Raw genomic sequence first — 12,962 nt, forward strand, 5'->3', positions numbered from 1 at the left:
ATCCTGTTGGTTAACTACCCTCCCCATTACTATTGCTGAACATGGATTTGCTATGCCTCAGGGTGAGTTTAGAGATGCTCTTTGTCTACGTTTTGACCTCAGGCTTGTGTGTGTGACAAGTTTTTTACTGTGCAACATAATATACATACATTCAGCTGTTCTTGTGGTGGTTTTCCACAATGAATTACACAATCTAACAGCTGAACTTCTTAGTGAAGTGTGCACTGATGTTGGCATTGAGCCTGCTCTCCAGCCTCTGGATAGCGAGCCTCTACAGTATGCCACTGCTAATCGTGAGGATGGTGCACGACTTGATGTAGTAGCCCGGGACTTTTGGGTCCAAATTGGCAGCATTTTTTTTTAACATTAGGATGTTTAACCCATTTCCAAGCTCCTATTCACGTTCTCCATTGTCCCAGTGCTATGTATCTAATGAGCAAGAGAAGAGACGTGCTTATGATCAGTGTTGGGCAAGTTACTTTGTAAAAGTAACTAGTTACATATTACATATTACTTGCAACTGAACTATTTAGTTATAGTTAGTACCCATAAAATAAAGTAACTATAATAATATTACATATTATATTACTTTGTGTCCCCAGCCTTAAGCTGTCACGTGTGAAACTACCACTTTATCACGTGACATGATTGCGTTGTTGGACAATGTGCAAATCTTGGTTATAAGTAAGAAGCTGGTGAATAAGCTTCATTCAATAGGCCTTGTTACTTTGTTGTGGCTAGGCGTTACTCAGAGGATAACTAACGAGATTAGTAACTTCATTACTTGTCGTAATAATATTATGTAATATTAGACTCGTTACAGTAACTATATTACTTAGGTAACGCATTACATTTGTAAGTAAAGTAACTTGAGTTATATTACCTGTTTTTATAGCGTATTTCGTTATATTACTTAGTTACCACAAAAGTAATAATATTACGTAACGCGTTACTCGCATTACTCCCAACACTGCTTATGATGAGAGGTTGAGAGAGTTTGCTTCTCTCCTCTATTTTTTTTCTGTTTGTGGAGGCATGGGACTGACTGCAATTACAGTGTATAAGAAACTAGCTTCCATGTTGGTTGACAAGCAGGAAATGAATTACAGTCGCTGTTTGTACCAAGAGTTCATGAAGGCAGGCTTAATGCTGATGCCTTCGAATAGCTTTGTTCCACTAGTAGTTGCTGGTGTTATCCAGCTGTCCAGCACTTGACAGCCAGTGCTGGGGGTGGTGGCAAGGGAATTCCATCTAATCCCAAAAAATGCATATACTGAAAGTGGGAATGGGAGGATAGGCCTTGCAGTAGGGAAGGTTGGTCAGGGAGGTACAGGTATTGTTGGAAGCTTTCAGAATTAAACATTCAGAGTTTTTACTGCCAAAACCATTGGCACATAGTGAGGCACACACTAGGTAGATGTGGAAAGATAGACTATTGGTACTACAAAGTGAGTTAGTAGGGTGAAAGTACATAACATACTTGTGCCGTGGCAACTAATTTTGCTTAGGGAAGGTTTTCACAATGGAACGCTCGATACTTTTTGCCCTCACTCTTTCCCAGATATCAAAGCTGTAGCAACTCTTTGCCAGACCACACCTTAGGTCACAAAGTACGATTCCTTTGCAATAGCATTTAAAATTTTTTTATAGTGTAGAGCTTGTATCCTTTTTTCCCTCAAAAATGGCATCTTTTTGCATGGACGTGATTTTATAGAGTGCCATGCTCTAGAATCACAACATGTCTACACTAGACATCATTATCTACAATGAAACATGTAACTCTGTGGCATTACTGGAGTTAATTTGTCTGTTGGACACCTTTCATCATCTTGAATCTGCAAGACTGCAAACAATCTAAAGAAGAATATCTTTATATCTAGGAATCCCATCATGTTATCACAGCATTGAGCTTCGAGCTTCATGTTCTGGGCCACTATTTACCATCATCATCAATAGCACTGTATAACACCATGAATTTCTTTGATCAAAGTCACACTGTAGGAAGCTTCTTGATGAAGCTGCAGGGATTGCAATCTCAAAGATATTTCTGGCTAGGACTGTCTAGAATTGTCTAACAATTAATTTTATGCTTTTTATTGTAATTTTCATTGCCACACCCATTTTTCAGCATTTGCCATATTTGGTTGTGTGAGTCCGAGGACACATTACTTTATTTATAAGTGAATTGGTTCATGCTTTTACATCAATACTGATGGTTCTTCTCTCTATCTATGACTTGCACAAGTCGCCAATGTTGGCTAGTAGGGATGCATCGATAATCAGCTCACTGATCAGATCGGTTGCCAATATGACATTTTCCCTATTGGTAATCAGCACAAACGCTCACGAACTGATATTACCTATGTTTGTATGGCAAATACCATTATTTGCATTACAGTAATAAAAAATCCTTTTTGCTCAGTAAAAACAAATAGAAACCTATAATATATAGCACTAAGCTATGAGAAGCCATACGAGTGTGCATGCAAGCATGGTTGTTATTGTTAATATTCTTACCTAGGCCTTCTGAATACAGTATAGCTGTTACACTAAGAATAAAGAAACTGCATCACAGGATGAAAACAATCTGCTGTATAGCTAGCTGGCCATTTTGATAACTAATCGAAATACGGAGTAATCTGGACAAGCCAATGTGGGTGCATTAATTAAATTTTTGTGGTGTATAAGTGTAATAGAGCCCACATCACCATAGGTAACCGGGTATATTTATGCTTTACAGTTGGTTTTTTTTTTCAATACTAAAGATGCAGTAGCTACACCTGTGTTTACATCTTACGCAAATATCAAATCGGTATAATTGGTATCGGCTTTCTAAGGTACAGATTAATTGGATATCGATACAAATGAAAATCCTTATCGGTACATCTCCATTGGCTAGCATGGTACTTACTATGCATTTCTTCAACATGTAATATAGTGGTTAAAGAATGAATCATGAAAATTGATGATGCAATGGTCAATTCTAGTCCGAGATAACACGTAACGAAAATATTAGTTGCACACATTTGTTGTTCTAGTCCAAGGGGTCCACAACTCCCTTGACATTTTGCATAGTCCTTTTAAGATCTTGTTGAAATCTCAGCTAAGTTTGAAATATGAAGTCTTGAAAATAGTAAAACTCCATATATACTTTCATATACGTAATAGCATGTGTGCAAGATTGAGGTGAAACACAGGTTACTTACTGCAAGGTAAATGCAAATCATATGGCATAATGATACACACTTTGTTATGCATAATTAGAATAGGTCAGGCAGTTGTACCAGGGCGAAATGGAGCTCCATGATTACTCCAATGAAACATTCATGTACTCTAATAGAATGCACACCGGTAGCAACACACTGTAATCGAACAACCACTATTGATGTGAAGAAATACACTTCCACTATTCTGATGCTGTGCTACTGTAAGCAAGACAATATATCATCACATTAAATTATAGACCACACACTTTGTTATGCAATACGTAAACACATGCCAAAGCCATGCATATAGTGTTCACTAGGAAGAAACAGAAATTACGCACTGACAACAAAAAATTTGAAGTGCTTGCATAGATATTTGTGGTGATGCGCAAAATAATGTCTGGTGATGGAAAGCTGATTCTGACAGTACAGTATGCAGTCAACTTGCCAAGATATACAACCTGTAACACAAGATATATCACAATTAGAAAATGGTATGCATAAAATGCTTTAATCTTTGAAAGATAATGAGGTCTTTAAAATCTACGAAAAGAAACTTGTTCTAGTATGTACAAGTTAGCTGGATCCTGAAAAACAGTTAAAAACTGAAAGTAGATTTTTTCTCAGGAGAGTTAACATTTCAACCAACCAGATGATTAGTGGTAACAGCAAAGGTGTCAACAACAGACATGTACAGTTTGGCTCCTTTGGGAAAGGGCTGTAATGGACACTGCACTTTATGGCTTCCCCATACGAAATGTATGGTGAAAATTTTGTAAATATTATGTCAGATGTTTGCACGAAAAGATTTTGAAATATTTTTAGCAAATCAAGCAGTACTACAAATGAGCCAAATTTCAAGATTGTGTGTAATTGCATCCATGAGTTATTAAATGTTTTTGAGGATATAGCTCAACATGTGCATACTATAGCATGTTCTTATAAAGACCTGTTAGCTGAAACCTCAAGCATTGCAAATCTCACTTTCGATCATTGATTTGCTATGCTCTCCCAGGCACGTTACATGCTAATAGCCTGTAGTGGGTGAATTCACCCAAGCCAATGCAAGTTTGACCACTCCATTCCTTTTATAAGCATACCTAAAGCAATTCATTTATGGGAGGTACCATTTATTACATTGTAGCTATGTTTGTCAGGATGAATAGAGAAGTCCAGTAATATCTCGGATAATTCTGTTTAGTGCCTATCTGTTTTCTAGAGTGTTTTAAGCACATTTCATCTTCAATTAAACTGTAGGTTCACTTTACCAGAAACCTAGATGGGTAAACGTCTTTGTAGAATGATTATTTTGCATTATTTGTGATGTGAGTGCGGTCCACACGTGAAACCAAAGCTATAGTCTTTATACTGCTATTGCACCATAAATACAACAACTTGTGACAACTTGTCATCATTGTAATCACTTAACACCATGGTATGTGCTAGTCAGTTTCCTTGTTGAGACGATTATCTTTCACTAGTGTCTGTCTCCAGAAAGCGATTAGGCGTTAGCTTCGATTTCTCTTAGACAAAAATATGTTCTGTCTTCTGCACTCATGTTGGGATTATGTGGCAATGACATCTAATCCACTCCCACCTACAGTGTATGCCCATATGCCCATATAAGACAATGTCACTTAACAATAATAGTGCATTTTAAAACAAGGCAAAGCCGAGGTTTTTAAAACATGAAGATCTGAGAGCGTGGTCTCTAAATGACTTAGAAAACTAGTTCTCTAACCTTCACACTTAAATACAGTATGTCAGTAAATTGAATGCATTCAAAACAACAGTACTGATTGACATATTTCCCGCACAATACATCCATTGACTCTATCAGAAGTTACTCAGAGTCTCTGTCTTCTAATACTGAGAAGGCTTGCTTAATAGGACACATCCAGGCTACCTTCATTTTCAAAGACCAGTAACAATATAGATGTTAGTGTGTAACACACCATCAAATGAATCATGATGCAACATGCATGTCTATATATGTTTTTTGTAATGATGTGATTTTTCCTTGATTAATTCACATACATGTAAGCATAAGAAGCAGGGGGGGGGGGGGCATGACCCCCAATAATTTGGCCGGCCTATCAAGCCATGTCTTAAGTACTCCACTGTCTTTTTACCACTAATCTTTCAAATTACTTCACAACTCTTATTTTTAATCAATCAATGACCCATAAAGTATTTTTTAAACTATCTGCTTGCACACCTGACTCCTCACAACAACATTTCAAAATGACAATCGTCACAAGCCCCTCTAATATTAATTTTTATATCATTTAATAGGAATGTCAGAATGTTGTAAGTGACCATACATGTATGGTGTCACTGACATAGAAGTAAGCTACAGAAGTACTGTACGTATATATGCTGCTGTATTTGATGGCATAATTCAAGCATGTTTTATTGTCAAAAATACACTGAAATTTAATCTCAGAGCAGTAGGTTTTAAAATTTTTTCTTGGGAGCATGCCACCAACCCCCCTAGTTTAGCATGCTTCATACGCTCAGCTTGCATCTTATCCCTGGCCTCCCCTCCAACCATGAGGTGCTTCCTACACCTATGATTTGTGGTAGCAAAATTATTGACTATGTGATTATCACGAGGTGTATATATCATGCTGATACTACGACAGTACTCACGAAATAGTACACAGATTGCTTTTAAAAACAAGCACATTTTTGATCAGTGCACATAGTCACATAACACTTAAATTCCCATGCACTTATTCACCCACTTTATAGCAAGCAAGACATTCTGTGCACTACTACACAGTCCTCTGAGCTTCATTCTGCCACCACAGTTTTCACCTCCATTTATTTTTTCTCATCCATTTGCTATGTAAGATTCAATTTCCAATTTTCAGGATGCACTGAAACTGAAAGGTGATGTCTACAATGCATTGTGGGCTGATGAATTGTATTGCCAAGGTAATTCAAGTTATGAAACCATGATAACATATTTCTTAACATAGGTGATTTTCGTATGTAGAAGATTGTGTTGGCTGTCTTGTTTCATATTTAAACCCTTTGGAATTTTTAATGCATAACCCCAGTGTGCTTATAGTTTCAAAGGACACAAAACTTGACTATCAATAAAATTGGTGGACAGCTCTATTCGAGTGGGTTGACTGCTCTATTAGAGTATTTTGATTATTTGTTACAGGGATTGATCAGGAGGGCTCTGACCCTCCATTTGGGCTTCCTATGAACATGACCATTCTGAGTGTTTTAAACATCTAAAAAAATGTAGGTGTAATGGAATAGGAAATACTGTATCCCTAAATGAGTACACATCGATTAAAATGAGTAGTCATTTTTACATATTTTGTAGCAGACTGAAGTTTTGGCACTGTTCCCATGTTGTTCCTTGAGGAATTACCCTAAGATTGTTGAGTTTTGTTCTTCCAAATTAACTGCACACAAAACCTAGTCAGGTCTTCTACTAATTGACAAAGTATTCTGATTGACCAGACATTTGTATATACTTCTAAAACTGCATGAATGTTGTGATTATTGTATTTTTATATTCTTCTAGCTATAATGTTTCTAATATCTATACTATGCTGCTATTGGATTCTGCAGTTCAGTGTTCATGGCTATATGGTAGATACCCGTGTGATACATATTGATGCTAATGGGACTGACACCAAAGAGTGTTGTCAACTGGGCTATTGTCCTTGCTCTTCACTTGATGCTGCTTTTGACTTTATTGATCCTGGTGTTAATAATATAACAATTGAAATTGATTCTGACATTAATTTGAATGCTACCCATAATGTCAGTGATTTGAACATTTTTTTGTTGACCGGATACTTTACTGTTACTTGTAGTATGTATGGTGGAGTTGAATTCAGGCTTATTAATACTCTAAAATTAAAGTTCTTTGTTTGGAAAGGGTGTGCTGGCTCTCCAGGAGCAGTATCTGTCTATAATTCTTCACTTGTAGTCACAGAGACCAACTTTAAGGACTGCACAACACGTGCTCTTGCTATCTTTCACTGTTCCGTACTTTTTGATGCAGTTGTGTTTGGTAATAACAAGGGAGCAATGTATGTTTCTAATAGCAATCTTACATTTATTAATGCATCGATTTTTGCTGAGAACATTGCATCTGTTGGAGGGGCTATATATTTTGCCAATCATTCTCACGTCAAACTAGTAACTGCTACTGTTAATTTTTATTCTAACAAAGCTGATACACTTGGAGGAGCCATTTATGCTGAGGAGAAATCATCTTGTGATGTACAACCACAATTGTTGATTGAATCAGATTTCAATTCTACTATGGTATTTTCAAACAACCTAGCTGTCATTACAGGAAATTCTTGGTATTTTGAAGTAAACACAAGTTGCAATTTTGTGAGAAATGCTTCTAATCCTGATTCACTGGTGTACCACCCTAGTAAATACCTTTACGACCGTTCCCTTGATAAGGAAATCAGCTCTTCATTGTATCAACTTAAATTATCATATCCTGCCAAGTGTATCAATATCAATTCTAATGGTATTTGCACTGAATATGAACTCAATGATGTGATGCCAGGTCAAGAGATAAAAATCCCTGCTAAAATGCTTGGTTATTATGGTTATGTTGGTATGGCTACTGAAGTTATGGTGAACTGTTCATCAAATTGTGATAATATAATGCTGGATGGTGACAATGTTGTATTGGTGTACAGTGAAACTGCCTTAAGTGGTGTTAGGATAAGAGCACGGTATGAGGTTGCAGCAAATATTACCCTACAGTTAACGACAATCACTAAGACTATGTCTATAGTAGTGTATTTGTCAGTAAAAATTTCTCAATGTGCTCCTGGTTATAGGTTTGTAAAAAATGACCAACCTTTTGGAGGATGTATATGTTACGACTATAAAGATATCATTAATTGTCTAAATGATTCAACTGCTCAAATTAAACAAGGTTATTGGATTGGTAAAGTAAAGGAATCATACACCACCACAACTTGCCCAACTCAGTATTGTGACTTTAGTTCTTGTAATGACTGTGTTGGCTACTGTCTGTTACCCCATAATCACGATGGTCAATGTAAACACCACAAAACTGGCCCTGCTTGTGGGTCATGTAAACCTGGTTATGTCTTACCATTTGACTCTGTTGACTGTGTTGAAAGTAGTAAGTGTTCTGCAGGTATTACAGTGTTGTTAGTGATGTTAATCATAATCTACTGGTTTGTTACAGTGGCTGTTATTATTGTGTTAATGAACTTCCATCATTTTCAAGTTGGATATGCTTATGGGATCATTTATTTTTACAGCGTCATTGATGTACTAGTAGATGACACATCAGATTGGTCAGTATTTCAGGTTACCACGATTTTGTCAGGTTTTGCAAAGATGTCTCCCAAGTTCTTAGGATCATTGTGTTTTGTTGGTAACAAAGAATGGAGTGGACTAGACCAACAGATTATTCGCTACATTCACCCAATTGCAGTAATACTTATCCTACTGGTGCTTTCTAGAGCTGCTAGGTGCCCAATTAGATTATCTCAGCATATTCGTCGCAGTATTATTCGCTCTATTTGTCTAATATTGTTGTTGGCCTATACATCTGTAGCATCTAGTTCACTTGAACTGTTACGTCCCCTTACATTTGCTAATGTTGATGGCATCTATGTTTACTGCTCACCTAATATCGGTTATTTCAATGGTCGACATATTGCTTATGGTGTGATTGCTATTTTGGGATCCTTGCTGTTTGTCATCGGCTTGCCTTTGTTGCTGTTACTAGAACCACTTTGTTTGAACAGATACCTAAATTTGCTAAGGATTAAGCCATTACTGGATCACTACCAGGCATGTTACAAACACAAATATCGTTATTTTGCCTCTTACTACTTGTTTTGTCGAGTGGCAATACTGATAGTGATATACACTGAAACTAACCACTTCAATAGGTCATTTATCTTGCAAGTATTATGTATTGTTATTGCCATCATTCATGGAAGTGTCTTGCCCTATAAAGAAACATTTGCCAATGTGCTTGACTTGATCATTTTACTGATCACTGTATTTGCTGTTAATTTCAATACAGGATACTCATTCACAGCTTTCCATTCCTCACAATCCTTTGATGTATTGTTGCTTGGAATTGTTATTACTCCTCTGATATGCTTTCTTATATTCGTAATACTGAAAAATTGGATGTCTTGTAGTAAACCTTGTCGAAAAAGAGATGATGTTTATTATGAACCTATCAACGATGAGGATGGATACTTTGATATGAGGTACAGCAGCATTAAGTCATGCATACCTTGTGTAATAATGTGGACGAATAAACTCAGGGCTCAAAATGTGACAGACACAATGTGCTATCACCTGAGTCTTTGGGTCTAGTATACCATAGATAACAAAGTAAAACAGGATTCACAATGATGTCATTCCCATAGGAAGTAGTGGTTTTATGTATGGGCAATCCTTGTTGTGGGTACAGACTTTGAGTGGCCATATCTCGCTTTCTCTACATTGTTTTATTTTGGCAGTTTCTTTTTCACTACTACTGTCAAATCACAGCAGTATCCAGCCTGTTTGTCTTGAGCTTCATCACTATGGTTGCCCAGGTGTGGCACTAACAATTTTTGTGGTATTATTACTAAGAACTATGACAAGGTACATTAAATCCACAATGATTGAAGATTTGTAATGAATGTTATATTTTGCGAACCAAGGCTGATTTAATTAACTACTGAACTCATAACTCAGACAAGTCAACCCATAGTGAGGATTCCATAGTGACATCTCCATTGCAAATCGCTTTTTACTATATTTTCTATGAGTGTACATATGCACCAAATTTCAGTGCGATTTTTCCTTAGTTTACAGATAGTGTAAGTTAAGTGCATACATACTCACTATGTAGTTTCTATACTTTTTAAAGTAATTCTGAGATGTTTAGGAAGTGATGTTAATGGCGTGAAATTTGCAATTTCCATCATTGATTCATCATGACACCTAGCTTTGATTATACGTATCTTAGGTGTAATCTTCTTTGTACATGTGACAGTCTCAGCAAAGACCCGCATAGTTTGCACTTGGGACAGTTTGTAGAATTTGCAATTTATTTTATTGTAACTCACCAGGGCTTATAGGAAACAATTCGTATACAGCAGCATCTTACCTTTCAGTATAAGTTCTATGACTACTAACTAATTTTATGGACACTAACTGATAATCTGATGGCTGAACTTTGAAGCAGTTTAAGCAATAGTTACGTAAGGACAATGTATTATAAAAAACAATCTCTAAGTTAAACCTATTGTTAAATAAGGCATGTACATCTATATAGTGTGCGAAAGGAAAAGGAAGAAGAAATATGCATGTAATATATTGGTTGGATATATACCTAAGACTAACTTTGAAGGCATGTATCTTAATAGATGCAAAATGATTTAGCTCAAAGTAGGGTTTTTGTCCAAGCTATATAGATGTGTGATTATAGCATTCTATTTGAGAAGAACCTTTTTGATCCCTCTTTTAGAGGTATGCGATTATCTAGATATATCCGATTATCAAGATATCGTAAGACTTATTGAGATAAGGATTACAGGTTTATTTATCTAGATAATAGTAAACTTCCATAAATTACTTGTATACCAAAGAATATCTGATGGTGTAAACGCTCCAACTCTCCTACCACTTGGAAACATTGTTAAAACTAACATTTTCACTTTTTCGTACTCTTCAAATTGCAATTTGCTCACTTTACTGGTTAAAATATTGACAGTTAACTAAATTGTTTCAATTATTGGGATATGTTAGATAATCGAGATAAGTTTAAAAGAAATATCGAGATATGTCTAAATTTTTCATTGTACACCTCTACCCTCTTTGGCTGAAATATATAAAGTATAAAATCAGTTTATTACTAAAGAGAGTACATTTTGCACCTATATAAATGTCTTAAGCACCTCTTGAATAATTATCAGCATCACAACCATAGGTATAGCTAACTATATGATAGCTAGTTTGCATTCTTTACAGTTGAAACACCTTTGTAAATTTCTGGTTCTGCTACTGACACTTGTTTGTAGCACATGTACATTGCACTGACTTTCCTTGGCCACGTGATGCCATATCATAGGTCTTACTGATCTGCTGTGTTGTTATATTGCACTTTTATTTCTTTAGACTTCCTGGCAGACTTGAAGAGGATCCATAGTATATTTTACCACTTTAAAGTCTTGTGTGATTTTACTATATTATTGTTACTGTATATACCTATGCATACCAATTAAGCATTTGATACTTTAGTTGTCTTCTTCATCTATCATTTGTATTATATTGTAGTATTATAAGAGTGTGCATGTGTATATATTGCCTCATTCTGTTACACTTGCATTATTATAATTATTATATTATATTATCCTGCAGTTATAATTGAGAATAGTGCTATTATAGTTAATAGTTATACGATGGTTATGAAGAATTTTGCTGATCTATTCTCAGGGGGCTGCAGGCCTGTGGGCTAAGGGTGTGTATATCAGCGAAACCTGACACAATTGTGGAATAAGTGATATAATACACGTAACAGTTAAAGCACTGCCATGAGTGCTATAATTATGTCAAATATAGCGCATAAAAAAGTGGGCAGAGATGGGGCCAAGTACATGAGTACTTATACTTAAGTACACTTAAGTACAGATTTGAAAGTACTTGTACTTTACTTAAATACTTTCTTAATTTCCCCAATGTACTTGTACTTATACTCATGTACTTGAGTACTTAAAGTACTTGTAAGTACTGCAAACATTGTATGTAGTTTGTACACAGTGGGTGAAGGTGCAGTTTACAACTTTTTGCGATTCTTCTACTGCCTTCCCCAACCTTACTATGTACCATGTTGCCACGATTAATGATGTCATAACATTCTGGCAAACAAAAAACAATGCTGCTATTCAAGTCAGTGAATTTCACAAAAACCAACCCCCTAGGCGCACTTACATACTACAATACACTGAATGCAGCGTATATTTTACTACAGCAAAATGTACTTGTACTTTACTTAAGTACTTCCAGCATGTACTTGTACTTTACTTAAGTACTCTCTTGATTGCTGCTGGAGTACTTGTACTTGGAAAATTCAAAAGTACTTGTACTTTACTTAAGTACTTTTAAATGTACTTGGCCCCATGTCTGAAAGTGGGCGAGACAAATATAGCACAAGGCAAAGCCAAGTACTGTATTTCGTCTTGAGACCACTCTTTAAGTGCTATATTTGATGTATAGCATGAGCCTAGGCAGCGCTTTCATTGGTATAGAGAACCATCACCTTGAGGTACACACAAGACCCATGAAACAATTAGAAACTCATGTAGTAGTCATCATCGGTGGAATAGGAATTGTGCCTGTGCGAGTCCAGTCCATCTTCTCAGTGACAGGAAGCTTTTGATTGTGCTACTTAATAAGCATATTTCTGTGATCTTCCTAGACTTATCTATTTATGTGTGAACAAAACGTAGTAAGAATGTTCACTGCTGCTGACCACAAGCAACCATCATTGATCATGAAATCTTCAAGTATGTCCAGGGGTTCTACTCTTACTGGTTGGGTTATAGTTGGTCAGCCAGTGCAGTTCAAGAGACTGGCTTGGTTGATCGGTTGTACTAGCCAGAATGTGTGATTAACAGACTCTATCCTGCAAATAGTTATAACTACCTGATGTAGAACTGTGGATGTATCAAAGTGGTCTATAACTGCCCAATATAGAATGGTTGCATTCTGTATGGT

General features: G+C 36.3%; 1 protein-coding gene across 1 annotated transcript in view; it reads left to right on the forward strand.

Annotated features, from left to right (window-relative positions):
- Positions 1–11,597, forward strand: part of LOC136260566 (uncharacterized) — a 12,590-nt gene extending 993 nt beyond the window's left edge. The window contains exons 2-3 of the mRNA XM_066054358.1: positions 6,754–9,463; positions 11,364–11,597. Coding sequence (XP_065910430.1) covers positions 6,759–9,463; positions 11,364–11,394 — 2,736 coding nt within the window. The 5' untranslated portion in view covers positions 6,754–6,758 and the 3' untranslated portion in view covers positions 11,395–11,597. The remainder of the gene's footprint in view (positions 1–6,753; positions 9,464–11,363) is intronic.
- The last annotated feature ends 1,365 nt before the right edge of the window (positions 11,598–12,962 follow it).

This window comes from Dysidea avara, chromosome 7 (genome assembly GCF_963678975.1).
Source record: "Dysidea avara chromosome 7, odDysAvar1.4, whole genome shotgun sequence".
NCBI classification, from domain to species: domain Eukaryota; kingdom Metazoa; phylum Porifera; class Demospongiae; order Dictyoceratida; family Dysideidae; genus Dysidea; species Dysidea avara.